Source organism: Taudactylus pleione, unplaced genomic scaffold, assembly GCF_031769625.1.
Source record: "Taudactylus pleione unplaced genomic scaffold, aTauple2 ptg000189l, whole genome shotgun sequence".
Lineage (NCBI taxonomy): Eukaryota > Metazoa > Chordata > Amphibia > Anura > Myobatrachidae > Taudactylus > Taudactylus pleione.
The window spans coordinates 8,424,166-8,448,437 of NW_028284591.1; the positions used below are offsets into that span (position 1 = coordinate 8,424,166).

Consider the following 24,272-nt stretch of genomic DNA (forward strand, 5'->3'; position numbering starts at 1 on the left):
CAATAACCCTCAATCTCTCCTGGTATGTATGTATATATATGCATGCAATCATAAAATAAGCAAGAAAGCATGTCTGTCTGTCTGTCTGTCTGTCCTTCATGCACGGCCAGAGTTTGGACCTAGCTCCACCAAATTTGGCAGAGTGGTGTAGTTTGTCCAGGATTGGGTTTTTGCTTAGGTTTGAACTTCGTTAGGGCCACACACTGTCACACAGTCCCTTAAATTGGGGACACTTCATTACACAGGTTACGGGGCTGGCTACAGTGGAAACTGGCAGTCTGCCAAAAACCTGTGTGAAAGCTACAATAGTATCCTTTTTATCCCTTACAGTCTGAACAAGTGTCAAACTAGCAAGTTCATATTAAATCCAGAGTTGGAAACTATCCATTGGTATACAATCGGGATATTTCAAACCGGTTCCGATCCATTAGCAGATTTTTCTCTAACGATGAAAGACAAAAGATTCATCCCTTGAAAACTCCTGGGGCTGCGGTGACCGATATCCGTCATGTACATGCCGAATTGTTGTGAATGATGAACGGTATTGCATGACATCATTCAGGGAGTGGATTTTTTTTTTTCCGTTTCTATGAATTTTCATTAAAAATATTGTTCGTCGTTCACCCCTTATAAACTGCCAGATATTTAGAATATCTGGCAGCGATAATTGACCAACATGTTGGAGAGATGAAAGACAGAATTTATCGACCGCGGGAGTGCGCATCTGTCATCGTTCAGGCCCTATTCATTAGCAGATAAATTGAACAACTGAACGATATATCGTTCAATTTATCTGCTAATGGATAGGCCCCTTTAGTCCTTTTTAAGTGACCATATGCTCTCTGTGTTTGCATGCAAGGGCGTAACTAGAACTGTGGGCCTGATTCAGACCCGCTCGCGAGCGCAGGACGCTCGCAAGCGGGTCGATGGTGCCCTACTGAGCATGTGCACGACAGAGGGAGCTCCATCGTGTGCATGCGCGAGACCCGGCTAGCGACGGGGTAGCCGTCGCCCCGGGTCTCACACCAAAGGGGGCGTGCTGTCGATGTTGATTGACAGCACGCCCCCTTTGGTGGGCGTGGGGCCAGACGGAGGCGTTCCCATGGGAAGGCCTACCGTCTGAAGCCAGCCCCACTGACATCAGTAGTGATGTCAGTGGGAGTGATTTTGGCTCTGATAGAGCCAAAATCACTCCAGGGCTTACGGCAGCGAGACCCTACCACAGGGTCTCCGTCGCAAGCCCGACGGTCGCGATGGTCTTGACCATCGCGACCATCATCATGGACGCTCGCTATAGCTGTGGGTGGTCACCCACAGCTATAGCGAGCATCCAAGAGGCAGCTCCATTTTCATGTAGGAGGGCCCTGATTCAGAGCGAGCGCTCTGGTCAGAGCGTCCGGCTCTGAATCAGGCCCTGTGTGGGCCACATATATTCCCATCACACAGAAATGTCCCTAATAACCCGGCATTTGAGTGCCGGGTCATTTTGCTGGTCCCAGCCTGACCCCCTTTTTAGACAGAAAAGCAAATTACTGGGTCAAGCATTTCTTCTGTAATTTGCTGATCAATAAGGGTATTTCTTCTGTGTGAAAGGGTCAACCCTGGTCGAAATTGCTGGGTCTCCAACCCTAAGTACAGCTGGCACACCGACAGGCAGCGGCAGACATGGACAGACAGCGCTGGCGCAATTTCAATTTGGCGTAGGAACTCAGGGACCGGCAGCCAATCAGAAGCCTCCACTGCTGATTGGATGTCAGTCTGCGAGCTCTGATTGCCTCGCAACCGGTGGCACTGTCTCTCCATGTCTGCCTGCCGATGCGCCAGCTGTGATCAGCTGACACCCAGGCTCCCTTCAGCAGCCCTGAGAGAACTGGCCCCACCTTGTGTGCATGACTGGGTGCAGGGGGAGCAGCAGGCCACAGAGGCAGCTCGGGCACCAAAGCAGTCGCACACCTTGCACCCATGGTAGTTACACCACGGGTGGCACACATGTTAGCAAACAGTGGGGTCCTTTTTAAGATCAACGGAATGGGGTTATAGGCGGGTCCAGTCTTCAACCTGGGCAACACCAGGTATCCCAGCCAGTATAATGACAGTGTTTATTAAAATACAGTGAAAAGTTGAAAACTTCTAATACTTTGGAGGATCTTCTTTTGGCTGGCTTGAGTGCCCCACCGTATAGGAGAAAGATATGAGATAGATACAGTGCCTTGCAAAAGTATTCACCCCCTTTGCATTTTTCATGTTTTGTTGCCTCACAACCTGGAATCAGAATGGATTGTGTGAAGGTGTGCATCATTTCATTCACAGAACATGCCTACAACTGTGAAGTTGTGTTTTTTTTATATTGTGAATCAAACATCATTTAGGACAACAGAAAACTTCAGCGTGCATAACTATTCACCCCCCTAAAGTCAGTACTTTGTCGAGCCACCTTTTGCTGCACTTACAGCAGCAAGTCGCTTTGGATAAGTCTCTGTGAGCTTGCCACATCTTGCCCCTGGGATTTTTGCCCATTCCTCAATGTAAAACTGCTCCAGCTCCTTCATGTTGGATGGTTTCCACTTGTGAACAGCAATCTTCAAGTCTGACCACAGATTCTCAATTGGATTGAGATCTGGGCTTTGACTAGGCCATTCCAACACATTTCAGTGTTTCCCCTTAAACCACTGGAGTGTTGCTTTAGCAGTATGCTTCGGGTCATTGTCCTGCTGGAAGGTGAACCTCCGTCCTAGTCTCAAATCACAGGCAGCCTGAACCAGGTTTTGCTCAAGAATATCCTTGTATTTAGCACCATCCATCTTTCCCTCGACTCAGTTTCCCAGTCCCTACTGCTGAAAAACATCCCCACAGCATGATGCGGCCACCACCATGTTTCACTGTGGGTATGGAGTTCTTGGGGTGATGGGATGTTTTGGGTTTGTGCCAAACAGTGTTTTCCTTGGTGGCCGAAAAGTTACATTTTAGTCTCATCTGACCAGAGCAGCTTCCTCCTTACATTTGGGGAGTCGCCCACTTGCCTTTTGGCAAACTCAAATCGTGTCTTCTTATTTTTATCAGTAAGTAATGGCTTTTTTCTGGCCACTCTTCCATAAAGCCCAGCTCTATGGAGTTTACGGCTTATTGTGGTCACATGCACAGATACACCAGTCTCTGCTGTGGAACTCTGCAGCTCCTTCAGGGTTACCTTTGGTCTCTGTGCTACCTCTCTGGTTAATGCCCTCCTTGCCCGGTCTGTGAGTTTTGGTGGGCGGCCCTCTCTTGGCAGGTTTATTGTGGTACCATGTTCTTTCCATTTGATGATGACGGATTTGATGGTGCTCTGGGGGATCATCAAAGATTTGGATATTTTTTTTTTTAGAACCCAACCCAGAATTGTACTTCTCAACAACTTTGTCCCTGACTTGTTTGGAGAGCTCCTTGGTCTTCATGGTGTGATGCCTCTTGCTTAGTGGTGTTGCAGCCTCTGGGGCCTTTCAGAAAAGGTGTGTTTATACTGACAGATCATGTGACAGATTTCATACAGGTGGACTTCATTTCACTAATTATGTGACTTCTGAAGGTAATTGGTTGCACCAGAACTTTTGAGGGGTTTCATAGCAAAGGGGGCGATTACATATGCACAGGACAATTTTCAGAATTTTATTTATAAAGATTCTTTTTTATATATATTTTTCTCATTTCACTTCACCAAATTAGACTATTTTGTGCCGATCCATCACATAAAATTCAGATAAAAAAAATAAAAAATGATTACAGGTTGTAATGTAACAAAAAAGGTAAAAAGCCAAGAGGGGAGAATACTTTTGCAAGGCACTGCAGATAGATATACATATACGGGGGCTAACTAAAAAAATAATGAGACTGCCTCTGTTTTTCTGTCCCATAGGTAGACGTGGCAACGCTATGCTGGTTATTGTGAAGCTCAGACATCGATGTGACTGAAGCTGCGGTTGGACTGCCATAGTCTTCTTTGTTTGGTCACAGAAAGTGGAAGATCTTCGTACATTTCGTCATGGCGGATGAGGAAGACGTGTCTGTGAAATTACGTCAGAGATGCGCTATTGCATGACCTTCTGTCATTATGTCTGCACCTTTGGCAATGCTGACATCTGTAACCGCGGTGGATGGTCTCCCAGAACACGCTGTGTCAATTACTCGCATATTACCCTCTTTGAAGAGCTTCCACCACCAAAATACTGCAGAGCGGCTAATTGTTTCTCCACCGTATGCTGCCGTGACATTGCAGGAGTTTCATATCCGCTTTTTCCAAGTTTAACACAAAATTAGATCACACCAGCATAGCGTTGCCACATCTACCTATGGGACAGAATAACAGAGGCAGTCTCATTACTTATCAACAATCAGCGTGTGTGTGCGTGTATCCTCTTCTTGGGCACAGCAGAGCGGGTGCGTGCTGGCAGCGTCATCGCATACGTCGCTTGTGTAAATTGCCGTTTGTAAACAAACTATCTCCTTCCACACAGGGGCAGGCGATTAAATCTGTTCCTGACCAGGTGGCCAAATCGCCGATCCGCCTGAATTTAAGTGTCATTTATGTCCACGGCCGCAAAGTCCACCCCTGGACCACCCCTTACCTTCACCTTGCCACTCCCGCCCTTTGACACTGCTGCACTGGCTGCTTCAGCCTGCCGGTCACAGGCGCAGTCTGTATAGCGCCAACCCGGGCCACACGCATTGCTAACCAGTGCATGAAATCATTCAGCCATGCGATCTGCAAAAGTCACAAGCTCACAGAACGGGGCGGCCAAGGGCTTTAGCGAGTAAAAATCGCCAGTCCTCGCTTGCAGCACTTTCTACCAAGTTGCGTACTGCCTCCAGCACAATACTGGTTAAACTGAGCATCAAGAATTGGGTTTCCATGGCCGAGCAGCGACACACATCTGGCAGGCTGACTGGCATCAGAACGCTCCTTGTTGTATACATACTGCCACCTGCAATTTTTGCTGGTCTGCCGCTGTATTTCATAGGATGATCTTGGCTCTTAGGACCGGATTCAGACCGGCTCGCTAGGATGCATTAGCTCGCAGGCGGCCAATTTTCGCTTTCTGCGCATGCATCACAGGGCACGTGCGCGAACCAGTGCTAGAGATGGGAAAGAGTTTGCTCATTGCGCATAGACCGCCCAGCAGAGTGAGTGACTGGGGCAGGCCACTAGAAACGGGGGAGTGGAGGTGCGAACGCAGGCGTGCCTGAGCGTCTCAACGCAGTTTCAGAGGCGTGCATAATTAAAAGGAAGCGTCATTGTACACGTCACCTGGCTATTTTTACACTCAAGTGATCGCAGTGTTTGAGGTAGGTATAGTCAACCTCGAGCGCTGCGTTCGCTTCCGATGGTACCCGATGTACCGATGCTTGCTTACACTCCCTGGAGATGACATGCGCTAGTGGGCGTCTTAAGACAGGATGGTGGGCACCCGCATAGACAAAGTGATCGCACACCAAGACATATTGGGCGTGCTTATGCCTTGCAGTGTGATCGTCTGCCATGCCGTCACTTGGCCGAATTTGCATACAGTGGGTGCGAAAGAACGCATCTAGCGAGCGGGTCTGAATGAGCTCCTTAGTTCCATGTTACAGCAGACACTGACATTCTATACATATGCTTCCAGCTTTGTAGCAACGGCTGAATGGATGCGAATCCCTGGAGCCGTGTTCCAAAATCTATTGGAAAGTCTAAACGTAAGAGTGGAGGCTGTTCCACAGTCGCCTGGGAAGGGGAGGCTGTTCCACAGTCGCCTGGGAAGGGGAGGCTGTTCCACAGTCGCCTGGGAAGGGGAGGCTGTTCCACAGTCGCCTGGGAAGGGGAGGCTGTTCCACAGTCACCTGGGAAGGGGAGGCTGTTCCACAGTCACCTGGGAAGGGGAGGCTGTTCCACAGTCGCCTGGGAAGGGGAGGCTGTTCCACAGTCGCCTGGGAAGGGGAGGCTGTTCCACAGTCGCCTGGGAAGGGGAGGCTGTTCCACAGTCGCCTGGGAAGGGGAGGCTGTTCCACAGTCGCCTGGGAAGGGGAGGCTGTTCCACAGTCGCCTGGGAAGGGCAGGCTGTTCCACAGTCGCCTGGGAAGGGCAGGCTGTTCCACAGTGGCAGGGAAGGGCAGGCTGTTCCACAGTGGCAGGGAAGGGCAGGCTGTTCCACAGTGGCAGGGAAGGGCAGGCTGTTCCACAGTGGCAGGGAAGGGCAGGCTGTTCTACAGTCGCAGGGAAGGGGAGGCTGTTCCACAGTCGCAGGGAAGGGGAGGCTGTTCTACAGTCGCAGGGAAGGGGAGGCTGTTCTACAGTCGCCTGGGAAGGGCAGGCTGTTCTACAGTCGCCTGGGAAGGGCAGGCTGTTCTACAGTGGCAGGGAAGGGCAGGCTGTTCTACAGTGGCAGGGAAGGGCAGGCTGTTCTACAGTGGCAGGGAAGGGCAGGCTGTTCTACAGTGGCAGGGAAGGGCAGGCTGTTCTACAGTGGCAGGGAAGGGCAGGCTGTTCTACAGTGGCAGGGAAGGGGAGGCTGTTCTACAGTCGCAGGGAAGGGCAGGCTGTTCTACAGTGGCAGGGAAGGGCAGGCTGTTCTACAGTGGCAGGGAAGGGGAGGCTGTTCTACAGTGGCAGGGAAGGGGAGGCTGTTCTACAGTGGCAGGGAAGGGCAGGCTGTTCTACAGTGGCAGGGAAGGGCAGGCTGTTCTACAGTGGCAGGGAAGGGCAGGCTGTTCTACAGTGGCAGGGAAGGGGAGGCTGCTCTACAGTGGCAGGGAAGGGCAGGCTGTTCTACAGTGGCAGGGAAGGGCAGGCTGTTCTACAGTGGCAGGGAAGGGGAGGCTGTTCTACAGTGGCAGGGAAGGGGAGGCTGTTCTACAGTGGCAGGAAAGGGCAGGCTGTTATAGCAGGAAAGTGGGACTAACTCCATATTAATGCACATGGTTTTCAAATGAGATGTTCAGCAAGCACTTATGGGTGTGATGTTCAGGTGAGCGCATTGTTTTGTCCGTGTAACGTAAGCTACAACACAATGTACAGGACCGCGGGAAAACATGAAAAGACAAACAGGAGCTATATAAAAAAAAATATCCACTAGATGCAGCTAAATAACACTAAAAGCAAAACCAAAAGTAGAATATGCACTAGTACCATAATGACAGTAAGGTACACTCAGTGCCCGGCAGCTTCTCACCAAGTCCGAGGATGTTTAATTTACGTGACAGCGCTTTTCTTGTTTTGTCGCAGGATTGAAAGCAGCAACTTGTAAATACCAATGATATGTAAAAGAGCAGTTTAGTGAATAACGTTTCACAAGAAAGACAATTCAGAAACAACTTCAAAAGCCATTTATGATTTTCTAAAAGAATTGACAAGCCTATTCAGGAGCATGAGATTATAACATAAACCAAAATGTAAAGCTGAATAAGCAGATCAGATAAGGCTCGGGTGCGTCTGAGGGACAGGGCCGGCTGCGTGGATCAGTGCAGCCGTCACCAGCACAGCGTGGCGGCAGACATTTTATAAATGGAGGTTTAGTCATGAGAACACAGCCAATCAATGCACTTAGCAACCAGTGGTATCACCGAGGCAGAAAGTACCTCATGACTTACTAAGGAATCACCTGCATTTTTATATAGTGTAATGTAAGCAAGTGCCTCAGACCTCAGGCACGCTAACAGTTAATGGATAAGCTGCATCCTCATGAGAGATTAGGTCATAAAATGGCTGCTGCCGCCATCTGCGGACGACAAGTTCATTTTTAATACACGAGTATGAGAATTCGTCACAGTACTTGGTTATGACTCAAGGTACTAACTGAATTGTGTGAGGGTTCTATAATGTAAAGTACCAATTAGATTCATACAAATGCATAATCATTATTTGCAGATCCTCACAGCCATGGGCCTATAGTGCAGCATGGCCAACCTGTGGCTCTCCAGCTGTTGTGAAACTACACGTCCCAGCATGCCTTGCCAGAGTTTTGCTATTATTCGGAATGCTAAGACTCTGGCAAGGCATGCTGGGACTAGTAGTTTCACAACAGCTGGAGAGCCACAGGCTTAGCAGGCCTGCTATAGTGGGTGCAGGGAGTGCTATTGGAATGGGGCCCAGGGGCTTAAGGAGACCACCTCTGGGGCCAGACTCAACTGTACCCAGGTCAAAGTTCTGTACTAGGTTCCTGGAATTGCCCCTAAGCATTGAGCGGCTTAATGTATACTGCAGGCATTGTGTGGCATGTGTACTGGCAGCAGTACAATGTGGCATACTGTTAACTTGAGGCACTATAATATGGCATAATATGAACTGTGTGCACTGTATGGTAAAATGTGAACTACGGCACTGCTGTGGGACATAACATGAGCAAACGTTGTGGAGAGAGGCGTCTCTCTAGAACGGGGTAGGGGCCCCTTCAAAATGTTGCTATGGGGGCCTCAAAGTTCTGGCTACGCCCCTGACGACAGCCGTGCTCTCTTAGGCATGGTTCAGAGAGAGAAACCAACACATATTTGGTATTTCTGTAAGCGTATAGCGAGATCTCACCTGCCATGTTGGAAGCACTTTCTCTATGTCATTCAGATTAATTTCATCTCCGTCATCGCATTTCCCTTTGCCAAACCTAAAAAGACAGGCGAAATATAACAGCTGCAGCACGTGCCTCCCTCTCCCCCCCCCTGAAGTCTACCCGTTGCCTACACAGACTCAACAGTTAAGTGTGCGAGAACAGGAGACGAGCGGTACAATATGGACCAATGATCCCTGCACACGCGCTGTACCAGAGTACCCCACGCACAGCGCACGGAGGATGCCATTAACAACGACAAGCGATGTCCCCACATCACAGTTCCCAGGGAACAGCTGCATTACGCTATCACCAATAACAGACGCCCCCTACTGAAGACAAAGAAGAAGATCCAGTATGAGATCTATTAAACTGAGAAGAAATACAGTCAGGTGCATAAATATTGGGACATTGACAGAATTTTCATATTTTGGCCTCTATTCACCACCACAATGGCTTTGAAATGAAACAAACAAGATGTGCTTTAACTGCAGACTTTCAGATTTAATTTGAGGGTAATTACATCCAAATCAGGTGAACGGCGTAGGAATTACAACGGTTTCTATATGTGCCTCCCACTTTTTAAGGGGCCAAAAGTAATGGGACAAACTAAACAATCCTAAATCTAACTTTCACTTTTTAATACTTTGTTGCAAATCCTTTGCAGGCAATTACAGCCTGAAGTCTGGAACGCGTAGACATCACCAGACGCTGGGTTTCATCCCTGGTGATGCTCTGCCAGGCCTCTACTGCAAATGTCTTCAGTTCCTGCTTGTTCTTGGGGCATTTTCCCGTCAGTTTTGTCTTCATCAAGTGAAATGCATGCTCAATCAGATTCAGGTCAGGGGATTGACTTGGCCATTGCATAACATTCCACTTTTAGCCTTAAAAAACTCTTTGGTTGCTTTTGCAGTATGCTTCGGGTCATTGTCCATCTGCACTGTGAAGCGCCGTCCAATGAGTTCTGAAGCATTTGACTGAATATGAGCATATATTGCCCAAAACACTTCAGAATTCATTCTGCTGCTTTTGTCAGCAGTCACATCATCAATAAATACAAGGGAACCAGTTCCACTGGCAGCCATACATGCCCACGCCATGACACTACCACCACCATGCTTCACTGATGAGGTGGTATGTTTTGGATCATGAGCAGTTCCTTTCCTTCTCTTCTCTTCCCATCACTCTGGTACAAGTTGATCTTTGTCTCATCTGTCCATAGGATGTTGTTCTAGAACTGTAATAGCTTTTTTAGATGTTGTTTGGCAAACTCTAATCTGGTCTTCCTGTTTTTGTGGCTCACCAATGGTTTACATCTTGTGGTGAACCCTCCTATATTCACTCTTGTGAAGTCTTCTCTTGATTGTTGACTTTGACACATATACACCTACCTCCTGGAGAGTGTTCTTGATTTGGCCAACTGTTGTGAAGGGGTTTATCTTCACCAGGGAAATAATTCTTCTCTCATCCACCACAGTTGTTTTCTATGGTCTTCCGGGTCTTTTGGTGTTGCTGAGCTCTCCGTTGCGTTCTTTCTTTTTAAGAATGTTCCAAACAGTTGATTTGGCCACACCTAATGTTTTTGCTATCTCTCTGATGGGTTTGTTTTGATGTTTCAGCCTAATGATGGCTTGCTTCACTGATAGTGACAGCTCTTTGGATCTCATATTGAGAGTCGACAGCAACTGATTCCAAATGCAAATGTCACACCTAGAATCAACTCCAGACCTTTTACCTGCTTAATTGATAATGAAATAACAAGGGAATAGCCCACACCTGTCCATGAAATAGCTTTTGAGTTGATAGGCCCATTACTTTTGGCCCCTTAAAAAGTGGGAGGCACATATAGAAACCGTTGTAATTCCTACACTGTTCACCTGATTTGGATGTAATTACCCTCAAATTAAATCTGAAAGTCTGCAGTTAAAGCACATCTTGTTTGTTTCATTTCAAAGCCATTGTGATGGTGAATAGAGGCCAAAATATGACAATTCTGCCAATGTCCCAATATTTATGCACCTGACTGTATATCCCAATTGTAAAGCGTGGGGGAAAGTGCTGACGCTAAATTAGGTAATTAATACATAAATGGAGCAAATAAAGCAGTAAGTAAAAGTTACCCTTCTCTGTCTATTTGAGGGAGGGGATGCTTCGGGGTGTTGCGAAGTTTTCGATGAAACTGAGTGAAGTCCAGTTTTTCTGGTTGCAAATCCCATGTTGCCCCACTAAGGAAAAAAAAAAAAAACAGAAACACAAGAAAGATATATATTACATAAAACTAAACAACACAATAGTGATATATTACATAAAAGCAAACAACACAAGAGTCATATATTACATAAAAGTAAACACAAGAGTGATATATTACATAAAACTAAACACAAGAGTGATATATTACATAAAACTAAACACAATAGTGATATATTACATAAAACTAACCACCACAAGAGTGATATATTACATAAAACCAAACACAATAGTGATATATAACATAAAACTAAACACAAGAGTGATATATTACATAAAACTAAACACCACAAGAGTGATATATTACATAAAACTAAAACACAATAGTGATATATTACATAAAACTAAACACAATAGTGATATATTACATAAAACTAAACACCATAAGAGTGATATATTACATAAAAGAAAAAAACAAAAGTGTGATATATTACATAAGAGAAAAAGAAAAAAAAACAACAATGTATTATAATAATAATGTGCATTATTGTTGAATGGTTTTCAAAATGAGAATTGTAAACTTAAAGACAAAAAGCAAGAGGAGAGAAAGGAGCAGCCGTAAGAAGCAAACAGAAGGTGGGATGGGAGGAAAGAGGAGGTGACAGGAATGAAGATGGGAAAAGGAGGAAGAAATAGACGGAAAAGAGCAGGAACAGAAAGACGACTGAGCAGAGGGGGAACAAATACGTGTAAAGTGGGCAGGAGGGGGGGGGGGGGGGGACAGGCAGAAAATTGAAAGTGAAAGAGGGAGTGTGAAAGAGAGAAGAACGTGAGAGGATACATCGCGTCCCCAGAACGAGCCGCAGCTCAGGGCATGTCCTCTGCGGCACGAAGGCATCTTACCTTATGGTATCAATTGTACTCGCTGCCCAAATCTCGGTACCAAGCATGTCTAGAGAACCATCTTTGTTTCCGTTCTATAAAACAGCAGCAAAAAAAACAAACAAATATTTAAGCAGTAGTCAAAACAATATTACAACACTGTAGCTATAGAAGAAAAAAAAATCACCCATAATATTTGATATAAAAGTATGTCATGAGCCTTAAATTGCAAAAGACAAAACGGTCATTCATTATTTTATATGTCAGACGGCCATGTGCCGCCACATGCAGCCCTCAATACGACCCTAATTGCAGGATATCATTCTACGGCAGAATTATTAGTCACTCTGGCATTGTGTCCTGGGAGCGATCTTACAGAAGGGAAGCCGTGCAGTTACCACTACAGGCAGATGCAGAAAGGTTCCCCCGGAGCACAAGGCTACACTAACAGTATCATGAGACTGTGTATACGCTGCATAGGAGCAGAGGTACAGTGACTGTAACTACCAACCGCCCAGAGCCTGGGAATAGCCCTGGACACCAACAGATCCCCTTGTTATCCCCCTGCCTTATACACTGAGTGTACCCAGCACCTCTTCCATTGTAAGCTCATTCAGCTTCTGTTTCATGTCACGACTCGATCGTCTCAACTTACAGCGCTGCTTAATAGCGTTTTATAAATAAAAGAGAATATATACTAAATATAAAGTAAGGTACATTCTAAATAAAAAAAGTAATCCAGTCTGCTCGTACATATAACACCCACCTAGACACCGGTCCATACAGAAGTGCAGATATTGTGCATTACATATAGGTAAAGGAGAAGGGACACTGTGAAGTAGTAAAGATATAAAGAATAAGGGGAAAAAAAAAAAGAAATACGTCCAGAAAAAGGCTTTTCTATGGGCAAATCTTTAAAGCCAGATGGATGTAAGGCAGTTCTTAATGAGGGGACATAACTTGGCAAAGAAGAAAAATCTAGATGATGCAGAGACTATCAAAGTTACCTAATGTTCAGTCCGGCAATATAATTCTGTGAGGGACAAGACGCCAGGCTACTTTGAAATTGTCACCACCAATACTAGAAAGTTCAATACTTCTTTCAAAACACTAGCCAATAATTGTTGTGCATTATGGTTTCTTGACACTAGAGGGAGCAGTGTTCCGTTTTACAAAAAAAGTAGAAGAGTCTAAATTCTAATGCTTGATGTTCGGGGACCCGGCACATGTCTTGTTCTCACCCACCCAGGGACAGACTTTATTAAACACAAATCTAGATGTGAACCACAGAGCCGGCTCACACTGCAGCTCCTGGTGATGGGGGGACTGCACTCATCCGTAGACATCAATGGAGCTCAACAGAAGCAGTGTTATGGAGCTACAATAAAGAGCCACGGACAGCTTTACAGAAAGCTCTGGGACCCCCCTCCAGCAGAAAGTGAGGGGCACATGCGCGTAAAGAGGGGGCAAGTAAAAAGCAGTGTTACCCTTCAAAAACGTTAAAACTTTTTGAAAAAACAACATGCCCACCACCATGTGACAAACCACATCATGGCTTTAAGGGCTGGAGCCAACTGAAATAGCAAACTACAACCTTGTCGCCCAAAGGAAGAATACTTGGAAGCACATTACAATAAGGGACGGACTGAATGACTACAGTGTGTAGCCTGCAGCCATGAGCACTGACCGAACAAGTCAGCGAAGCACCAGAGCACACAGCAGTAAAAATGTTATATCTTGGAGCGGATTCAGAGGTGGATGCAGCGACCGTGTAGGACGCAAACAGCCGATGTTTTGAGGCTGCGCAAGTGTCCCAAGTTGCGCTGTGAATGCGTGCGCAGGTTTACGCACAGTATTAGATTACCATCACAGCTGGTGGGCGTATCTGTACGTATCCCACCAGCTGTGACATTATCATTAAGACGCAGTCGCGCTGTGTACAATGACGCGGCAGCATTACCGTCCACCAGTGAATCAGGCCCCTTATGTGGCGAGAAGAAGTCTTTATCTTCAATCTTAAGAGTCTAGCGATAATGAATTATGAATGTCTACACACAGTGTGTTACCTAGGAGGCCGCAAACAAAAGACGAGTGTCAGGAAAGCACGGATCAGGGGATCTGAATATTGTGGTTATGGGGTTGAGATGAATTACTTGCAGTGGCACAAAGCAGCGACAGGAATAAAGTGGCACCTAATCCAGATGGGAATCTCGTGGCACAGGCTCCCGAGCCGCGCTCCCCAGTGTCCTCTGCAGCCCATGTGCAACTTCTAGTTGTCTCAGAGCGTAGACAAGCACACTGTCCATCCCACTATGTAGCTTCCCAGATAACCTGCGTAACGTGCTGTAACCAGACAGCAATCTGTATAGAGAGCACAGCTGCCGGATTGCACAAAGGAGCACATTGGTTTTCTATATCAGCAGACGAGTGTGGACAACTGCCCGCGCTGCAAACCTATCCAACAAACACGGAACAAAGGAAGGCAGCTCAGCATGTACTCCGGCTGGTATCTGTCCTGTATTTCATACCGAGCATTCCTAAGGGAGAGGACAACTAGGAGAGGTTACTCCTCACACATTACTGTCTGCTGTGCCTCTGCATCAATGACACAATAATTCTCTAACATACCGTGGGCCTGATTCACTAAAAGCATACGCAGCTGACCGATTGTTGCGTAAAGCGCCCGCCTCGCAGTGCGCGAAGGCACCACTGCGATCGCACTGCAGTCACGCAAACCACGGAGAGCAAATCGCAGAGTGCATGACAGGCAGTGAGCATTTGGGGGTGGTGACAGGGTGGAGGGGGGGGGTGTGGTTGGAGAAACGCAGGTGTTCCTGTCTGTTTGAACGCCGTTGCAGGGGTGTGCATAAATTAGCCATAGCGATGGCGTACACAGCCTGAGTACTTACTGCGTGCTACGAGGTTAGCAGTTTCTAAGTGGGGTCGGGGCTGCTGTAATTCTGCGTGAGGGGCCGATGGTACTCGATGTTACCGATGTACACACAGGTATTACAGACGTGAGATAGTGGTAGTGGACGTCTCTATGCTGGCAGTGCGATTGCAATCATTAGCATTTTTTCGCAGCAGACCTGCGTGCGATTACGGAGTTACCATCACAATAGCGATCTATACTGAATCAGGCCCTGTGTCTGTACAGAACGATCATTCATTACAGATCCTATAAAAAGGCGGCTAAACGTGGCCGATTCCAGTGACCCAAGATGGTATTAAGGACAGGAAGTCGCTGTGCGTAGATCTATAACTTCCCCAGAAATCGCAACGGTATAGAAAATGCACATTCCCAATTTTAACTTATGCAGCTGCAAATGTTATTAGCAAATCAAATGATATTACAAGTTGAGTGCTCCATTATACGAGGCTTTTTGGGCCGTAAGACTTAAGTCTAAGTAACGCGCTGCTCACCTGGTTGTGGCTGTAGGAGGGCGTTTTCCTTTTTGGCGACGTTTGATTGACATCCAATTGTTCATTACATTCCACTGTCCACTGCAGGGATAAAGCAGATACGGGTCACTCGCCGATAAGTGAATTAGACCATGAACCATATTACACATTTCAGACGACATTCATTTATTTTCTAAACAGAAGCGGAAGGGCACGGGACGCCACGGCAAAGTGACGAGAATTCAGCTTTTCCGCCCTGCATTATATCGAATTAAACACTATCCTAAGTATTCGATATAAGCTTCAACTGTCTATAATGGATCAGGGAATAATACTCTGCTGAGTGTTATTCAGCAACAGAGTCTTAGAGCCGTATTCAATTTGAGCTGAGCCGCGATACTTTTCGCGTCCCGGACTTTTCGCCTACTTTGCCTGTTTTGTAGGCGGAAAAGTATCACGCGCGTGTCTGCTTTACCCCGTATTCAATTTGAAAGTAGGCGAAAATGGGACCCGGCGAAACTTGAACAGGTGGAAAGTCCTGTCGGATTTGGGGAAATCAGCCTGACACCCCCCCCAAATGATGCTCTGACATGGGGGTTCCCTATGGTACCCCCCGATTTGGCTTGCTGAAGGTATTTGGTGTTTTTAAACGGGCTCAATAGCTGCTAAATAGCGTTTTTCTATACGTGGTGCAGAATATTATTCAGGAGTATTTTTTCCAGAAAATAACTTATCCCAGCAAATTTGGGGTACTTGAAAATGGGGGTCAGCATATTTATAAGTTGCTAAAGTGAAGTTGTAAAAATCGTGAAAAATCCACCTTCCGCAAGCCCCTGCAATCAAAAAAACACCTGGGGCGTACTTGGGGACCCCCCAGAGGCAAGTTCACTAGTTTTTAACTTTGTACTCCAAGATTTATTTTTTTTTGCCCCCTTTTTCAAGGTCATTTTTTGGGGTGTCCTTAAGTGTTTTTTAAAAAATGTTTGACACAGATTACCTTTGGGGGACTGTCTGAAGGCTTCACCAGGGTTCCCGCAATGTTGGACCCCAAAACCCCAATTCTGCACTTTTTTCCGCCTGCTATTCACAGGCGAAACTTTACCGCCTAGTACATTGCATTGACTTTCCGCCTAGGCGTAAAGTCTTTCAAATTGAATTAGGGGTGAGCGGGTTCGGTTTTACTCGGATCTTTAAACGGCATTTTATTGGCTATCGCCTATCATGTGTTTTGGATAGCCAATATAATAAATCCGAATTTGCGGTAAAGTGGCGATAAGAACAGAGTAAATCCGAGTAAAACCGAACCCGCTCACCCCTAAATTGAATACGCGGTAAAATCAAAACAGGCAAAAATGACGACATCGGGGCGAAAAAGTATCGCGGATCCGGACTTTTCACCTCAAATTGAATACGGGCCTTATTGGGTAACATTGAAAAATAATATCACTTTCATTCTGCCACGCAAACAAAAATACCAGCACTGGGGCGTAGAAGGTCCTCTGATGCTCAGATTACTACATAAATACACTGACTCAGTCCATGGCTGCAGGTACTCCCAGCAAGGGTGAGAACACAATACAATTATCTGGGTGTGGTACAAAATCAGCACCAGAATGTCGACATACAATATTTTGACATTGAATGGAGGTCAAGTCCATGTTTTCCACTGCCGAGGCAAGTATCCTTAACTCCAGACCTAACCCTAAAATTGTTAAAAAAAATTTTTTAAAAAATTGTGTGTCAGAATTCACTATGTCGATATGTTGACTGTCGACATTCTGTCCATGTCGACATTCTGGACGTATACCAATTATCTTTGTAGTGTCATTTAGCGATGAATTATGAGAAAGTATATTAATTAGAAGAAATGAGAATGGGAACTATTTATGCACTAGGTGCTAGTTACATCAGTGAGGCATGAGGCACCAATTGATGAGGCATTAATCTGACAGTGACAAGTAGACTTTACTGCTTTCAACATATGAACGAGGATCTCCTATAAACAGCGATTAGATAGCCGGGCTTCATCTAACACAGGGATTTACGGCATTATAAATCATAACAGCCGCCTTCTCTCCTGAGAAGACATTCTTGTTACAGCCATCCATAGCCATTACAACGTACGTCAATAAAAACAGATTAACAAAAGTATTAACTAGGCATTGCAATTAGATGCTCCCGGTACTCTAGCTGATGTCAGAGGTTTCTTCACAGAGTGCTGTTTTACTTACAGAGGTATAAAAGTGCACTGCTGAGTTTTTACAAGAGTGTGATGTCATTATTTACAACCACAGATACCCATCAATTCATCCCTCACTTTTACTCTTATCTTCAGAAAAGAGGCAGGTATCCTCCAGTAACTATCATTATCCATTTTAGGGTGTTGACCTATGCTGCTGTACTGTACGAGAGTGGGGAGAAAGCAGATCATATGCCAGTACAAATCCAGGCACTTAAAGGGGTACAGAACGTGAGAGGGTCCTGGACAGCAGAACTAGCAATCTAAAGGAATGGTTTCAAATACAACAAAAGGCACAGGTCATGCAGAACAGAGATGAGTGCAGGTAATAATACGCACGAGGAATGTTAAGTGTTGTTGCAGACAGGAGAATGGGTAGGTAGTACGGCGTAGGAGGAAGCAGATATGGTATAGACCATGCTAAGAGATTGGAAAAGCCCTGAAAGAAATTTGAATGGGTAAAGCATAGTAAGCAGAGAGGCTTTGGAATGCATCTCTGAGCTCTGTCTGCACTGTGACATCCTTCCCTCCCCCCCCCCCTCAGCCATCACGATGTGCTGAGAAGTGTAAGTGTGTGTGTGTGTGTGTGTGTGTGTGTGTGTGTGTGTGTGTGTGTGTGTGTGTGTGTGTGTGTGTGTGTGTGTGTGTGTGTGTATGTATGTATGTATGTATGTATGTGTGTAAGCACACGCGTGACTGGCAGCCATACTTGTTTGCCTTTCAAGAGAGAATTTAAAGATAACATTTCAGAAGAAAATAGAAGATCTATGCATGAGGATTTCCATACAATCTCACCTGGGAGATATTACACTGGGTTTTGTTGCTCTCTTCCTCTCCCTCGGTCTTGTCGGTCAGCAGACCCTGAACCTGATACTCCAGGACGTAACTATCGATAAACCTCTCCAGCTCTTCAATTTCCTGGGAACGGCTGCTGCCGGCTTCTGAGGAGGCCGAGGCCACCGACGAGTTCTCCATCACTTCTTCAGGCTGGTAAGACAGAGAGCACTGAAATCAGATGATGACAAGGCCACTAGGACTTCCCTCCAAATTATGGCCTATATACGTGACCTTATTCCTATGTGACACCGAGTGAGCGTAGCATCGGTCTAGGTCAGCGTTTTTAAACCACTGTGCCGTGGCACATTAGTGTGCCTCAAGCAGTTGCCAAGTGTGCCACGGCGGTCAGCTCAGTGCACTTGTACTGTAGTGTGTGTTATTCCTGTGGGGGACAATGTAGTGAGCTTTATTCCTATGGAGGACAATGTAGTGTGTTTTATTCCTGTGGAGGCCAATGTAGTGTGTGTTATTCCTGTGGGGGACAAAGTAGTGTGTGTTATTCCTGTGGGGGACAATGTAGTGTGTGTTATTCCTGTGGGGGACAATGTAGTGTGTGTTATTCCTGTGGGGGACAATGTAGTGTGTGTTATTCCTGTGGGGGACAATGTAGTGTGTTTTATTCCTGTGGAGGACAATGTAGTGCGTTTTATTCCTGTGGAGGCCAATGTAGTGCGTTTTATTCCTGTGGAGGCCAATGTAGTGCGTTTTATTCCTGTGGAGGCCAATGTAGTGCGTGTTATTCCTGTGGAGGCCCATGTAGTGCGTTTTATTCCTGTGGAGGCCAATGTAGTGTGTTTTATTCCTGTGGGGGACAATGTAGTGTGTTTTATTCCTGTGGAGGCCAATGTAGTGTGTTTTATTCCTGTGGAGGCCAATGTAGTGTGTTTTATTCCTGTGGAGGCCAATGTAGTGTGTTTTATTCCTGTGGAGGCCAATGTAGTGTGTTTTATTCCTGTGGAGGCTAATGTAGTGTGTTTATTTTTATGTGGGAGCCAATGGTCATATTGAAAAAGCTTTATTATCATTGTATGGTTAGGGTACAATACAAAGCCCTATAGACTATATGACTATCCGAGTTGTAACTAGGGGGGTCATTCAGACCCACTCGCAAGCGGCAGTACGCTCGCAAGTGGGGCGATGTTCCCCACTGCGCATGCGCACAACGGAGGGAGCTCCGTCGTGCGCATGCGTGAGACCCGGACTGCGACAGCCAAGCTGTCGCTCCGGGTCTCGCAAAAAGGGGGCGTGCTGTCGATGTTGATTGACAGCACGCCCCCTTTGGTAGGCGTGCCTGCCAGACGGAGGCGTTCCCATGGGAACACCTACCGTCTGAAGCCGGCCCCACTGACATCACTAGTGATGTCAGTGGGAGTGATTTTGGCTCTGATAGAGCCAAAATCACTCCAGGGCTTGTGGCAGGGAGACCCTACCGCAGGGTCTCCGCCGCAAGTCCGATGGTCGCGATGGTCAAGACCATCTTTTTGGACGCTCGTATATGCTGTGGGTGGTGACCCACAGCTATACGAGCGTCCAGGAGGACGCTCCATTTTAATGGAGGAGGGCCCTGATTCAGAGAGAGCGCTCTGGTCAGAGCGTCCGGCTCTGAATCAGGCCCTATGTCAGCGAGACATGTCGCACAACTCACTCAGCTTAATATTTACCTATATTATGGCATTAACAACCACCCGAGGCTTTGTGGCTTCTCTGTATGAAGGATATACAGGTGGCTCAGGTTATTTTGTGCTCTGTACTAATGAAATGGAGGTTTACTCATATTATTATTATTATCATCATCATTTATTTATATGGCGCCACAAGTGTTCCGCTGCGCCTTACACAGTACATAGACAAAAAAGTAACCATTGACTTACAATACAATACAGGACATGGATAATAAACATTGCTATATATTAGCGACCTTTACGCCCACATAAGCAGCAGAGTGTTAGTTGCCCTAGAGGGGAGTAAGAGATAAATAAAATTACAGTAGGGAGAAGCAGAAGAGGGTAGAGGGCCCTGCTCGAAAGAGCTTACATTCTTTAAGGGAGGGGCAAACGAACAGGAGTGACACGGATGGGGTAGGTGGGGAGGAAGGAAGATGTAGCAGCAAGTTAGGATGAGAGCTGGAAGGCTATGATGAAGTAATGGGTCTTAAGAGCTTGTTTGAAAGATTGAAGAGAGGTGGAGAGTCTGATGGGGAGAGGGAGGGAGTTCCAAAGGTGGGGAGCAGCACGGGCAAAATCTTGGAGGCGGGAGGAAGTAATCAGTTGGCATGAGAGGCGGCGTGTATTAAGTGAACGAAGAGGGCGGACAGGAGAGTGAAGAGAGAGGAGATTAGAGATGTAAATGGGAGAGGAATGGATGAGGGCTTTGTAAGTGAGTGTGAGAACTTTGAATTTGGTTCTGAAGGGGAAGGGGAGCCAGTGGAGGGCTTGTAAGAGAGGGGAGAGGCAGATGTAGAGCGTTTGGAGAGGAAGATGAGTCGGGCAGCAGCATTGAGGATAGACTGGAGAGGAGAGAGATGGGAGTTGGGGAGACCAGATAGGAGAGGGTTACAGTAGTCCAATCTGGAGATGACCAGCGAATGTATGAGGGTTTTGGTGGCATCCTGGGTGAGAAAAGGTTCTGATCTTGGAAATATTCTTGAGATGGAAACGACAGGACTGCGAGAGGTTCTAAATGTGTGGTTTGAAGGAGAGGGATGAGTCCAGGATAACTCCAAGACAGCGCACTTTGGGACTAGATGAGATAGTAATGCCATCTATTAATAAATAAATAGTGGGACATGATGTTATGTGGGAGGGTGGGAAGACTAACTCATTACTAAAAGCAAAAACCACACTGCTAACATGGCATTTATCTGCAGATATTGCATTAAGCCACACCATACACTTTATATTCAGTCTAGTGCAGCGGTTCTCAATGCCAGTCCACAAGTAACACCCCCCACCCCCAACAGGTCACGTGTTCAGGATTTCTGTCTGACCCAGCCAAATAGATCAACTCACCTGTGCATTATTAAAGAAATCCAGAAAACATGACCTGTTGGGGCTACGTGAGGACAGGAGCTGAAAACCACTGCAAGTTAGACCATGATGTAAAGCAAAGCTCGATTAAGACCCCATGGGGCCCTAGGCAAGACGCAGGCTTGGGGCCTCTTCCTCCCTCCATCACTCAAAATGGACATGTACTAAATGAGATTAGATTAATCCGTGTCCCTCTGCGGCTGCCCAATGAATAACCTACGACAGACAGTGCCTGATGCAGCAGATATGGTTTAGCGCAGTGGTTCTCAAATCCAGTGCTCAAGTATCTCCAACAGGTCATGTTTACAGAATTTCTAATCTGCGGAAACGGGTGGGATAATTACTTACCCAACAAAATAGATTTAGTAACCTGTGCATTAAAAAAAAAAAAAGTGAGAAAACATGACCTGTCGGAGGCACTGGAGGTCGGGATTTGAGAAGCACTGGTTTAGTGCAAATGCTGCACCACGTAAATGCCAAGCTAATAAAGACAATCTTTTGCGGGAATAACGGAGAACCGGGACCACGCTGTTAGCATTAGCTAAACACGAGAAAATACTTCAGCAATGAAAATACTGCCTGTACTGCCATAACACAAGTCTACATCACAGCGGCGTGCTCGCAGCTACACAAATAGCACAGCCCCTGATCCGCACAACGCATAGCAAACTTGTAATGACTTAACATGAGCTTGGCCTGCTGCTTCCACATGCTATTCCCAACCACAGGAATGGGAAGCACAGACATAAGGCAACTGACCAGCTGATGGTTCAAAACGGACAAACACAACTTACTGGACAATAATATACTGTTCTACAAAAGGGACAAGGAGATAGCCGTGATTATACAGGGGTAGTGATATACAGAGGGTGACACAATGTAATCACTGCCTGAGACCATATCAGCACCATAGACAGTGATAAAATAAGTGGTGTTTACAGACTTTGTAACACTCATAAAGATCTTCGTCAAGGACATAGAAGCGCAGCGGTAATTGGATTGTTTATACACAAGTGGTTACCCATAATGGAGAACATCCTATATATGGTTATAGTCTTCATTCTAGCACCCTGCACCTGTCACAACCCGTGCAGTTCCTCTTCCCTGCCTGGGGTGTCGCACTCAGCTCTGGTGATTCTAGCACACTCAGCTGATTTAACAAATTGCTAAAAAGATACAGATCAATATTGGTAGAGGCATTAGAGCAGAGAGCGACACCACAGGCAGGGAAGAGGGACTGCACAGCTTGTGAAAGGTACAAGGTGCTAAAATAAACACTATGGTTATACACCCCATCATCAATGACATTAAAACCACCTTCCTAATATTGTATGAACTCTACATAGCCTCTAGTGGTCTCCTGTGGTATCAGGCACCAAGACAGTAGCAGCAGATCCCTTTAGGCCATAGGTCTTCAAACTTGGCCCTCCAGCTGCTGTGGAACTACACATCCCAGCATGCACTACCACCTTCTTGATATAACAGCATGCTAAAACTATGGCAGTGCATGCTGGGATGTGTAGTTCCACAGCAGCTGGAGGGCCAAGTTTGAAGACCCCTGCTTTAGGCCCTGTTAGTTATGAGGTCTGGCCTCCAGGGCTCGGACAGCACATCCCACAGATGCTCGATCGGATCGAGATCTGGGGAATTTTGTGGCCAAGTCATCACCACCTTGAACCCTTTGTCATGTTCCTCAAACCATTCCTGAGAAATATTTGCCGTGTGACAGGGCGCATTATCTCGGAAGAAGCCACTGCCATCAGGGAATACCATTGCCATGAAGGGGTGGTAAATGTCAAGGGAACATCATATGAATGGCAGGATCAAAGGTTTTCCAGAGCATCACACTGCCTCCGCTGGCTTGTCTTCTTCCCATACTGCATCCTGGTGCCATCTCATCCCCAGGTAAATGACGTACACGCACACCTGGCCGTCCACATGATGTAAAAGAAAGTGTGATTCATCAGACCAGGTCACCTTCTTCCGTTGCCCCATGGTCTAGTCCTGAAGCTCAGGTGCCCATTGTAGGCACTTTTCGGCAGTGGACATGGGTCAGCATGGGCGCGCTGACCGGTCTGCAGCTACGGAACAGGCTGCGATGCTCTGTGTGTGCTGACAACTTTCTAACATAGCCAGCATTATCTCTTTCAGCAATTTCTGCTACAGCTAGCTCTTCTGTGGGATTAGACCAGACAGGCTAGCCTTCGCTTCCGGGGCCTCAATAAGCCTTGGGCGCCTAGGAGCCTGCTGTGGGATCACCAGTTGTCCTTCCTTTGACCACTTTTGGTAGTTACTAAGAGCTACATAGCAGGAACACCTCATAAGCCCTGTATTTTGGAAATGCTCTGACCTAGTCATCTAGCCATTACAATTTGTCCCTTGTCAAAGTCATAAAGACATTGAGATTCCTACACTTGTTCATACACAGACACACACACACACACACACACACACCCCCCACCCCTATAATACAATCATAGATGTGTTATAGAATATATATAAGCACACGACTTACATCAGAGGACTGGGATGTGCCAAATGTGTCAGTAATAATCCAATGCCACCTTCCTAGAATAAAGTGGTGTTAAATGGACGCATAATGCCTAAAGTATGGTAATAATCCCGCCTGACAAGTCTGAAGTCTAAACACGCAGAGCAATTAGGACTCTATGGGCGGAATTTAACTGTTTTCGCGGCCCGCATCTCCCGTCTAAAGTGACAGGAGATCGCGGGCCGCTATACAATTGTCCAAGATTTTCATGCTGATCGCGCCCATAGAGGTCAGGTTTAGCCGCGTAAAGCAGCTAAACCCGACCAAAGTGCTGGGCGCGATCACGAAAAGTGATGTTTGGGCGCCCAAACATGTCACTTTTCGCACATTTCAGCTCTCAGCCCCCAGGGGCTGCGAATTGAAGTGTAGCGCTGTCAGCTGATCGTGCCCGACAGGAGCAAGAATTGAATATCGCCGTCGGGCGCGATAGGGGCTGGAAAGAATTGAATTCCGCCCTATATGTCCATGTGGGTAAAATAAAAAGTAACCAATATTATGGAGAATTAGGTACAATATCAAACACAGCGATTCTCCTGCAATCCTCTAATAACAGGTCACTGTGCGGCGTTACCACCAAGTAGCAGACAGCGTAGACCATAGCTTAG

At 46.5% G+C, this 24,272-nt stretch overlaps 1 protein-coding gene across 2 annotated transcripts in view; it reads right to left on the minus strand.

Moving 5' to 3' along the window:
* The window catches only part of CTIF (cap binding complex dependent translation initiation factor), a 290,112-nt gene that overhangs the window by 218,545 nt on the left and 47,295 nt on the right, over positions 1-24,272 (minus strand). For both annotated transcript variants that reach the window (XM_088476543.1, XM_088476542.1), the window contains 5 exons: positions 18,049-18,240; positions 15,036-15,116; positions 11,634-11,707; positions 10,664-10,768; positions 8,525-8,600 (listed from right to left, as the gene is read on the minus strand). In XM_088476543.1, coding sequence (XP_088332669.1) covers positions 8,525-8,600; positions 10,664-10,768; positions 11,634-11,707; positions 15,036-15,116; positions 18,049-18,228 — 516 coding nt within the window. In that variant the 5' untranslated portion in view covers positions 18,229-18,240. The remainder of the gene's footprint in view (positions 1-8,524; positions 8,601-10,663; positions 10,769-11,633; positions 11,708-15,035; positions 15,117-18,048; positions 18,241-24,272) is intronic.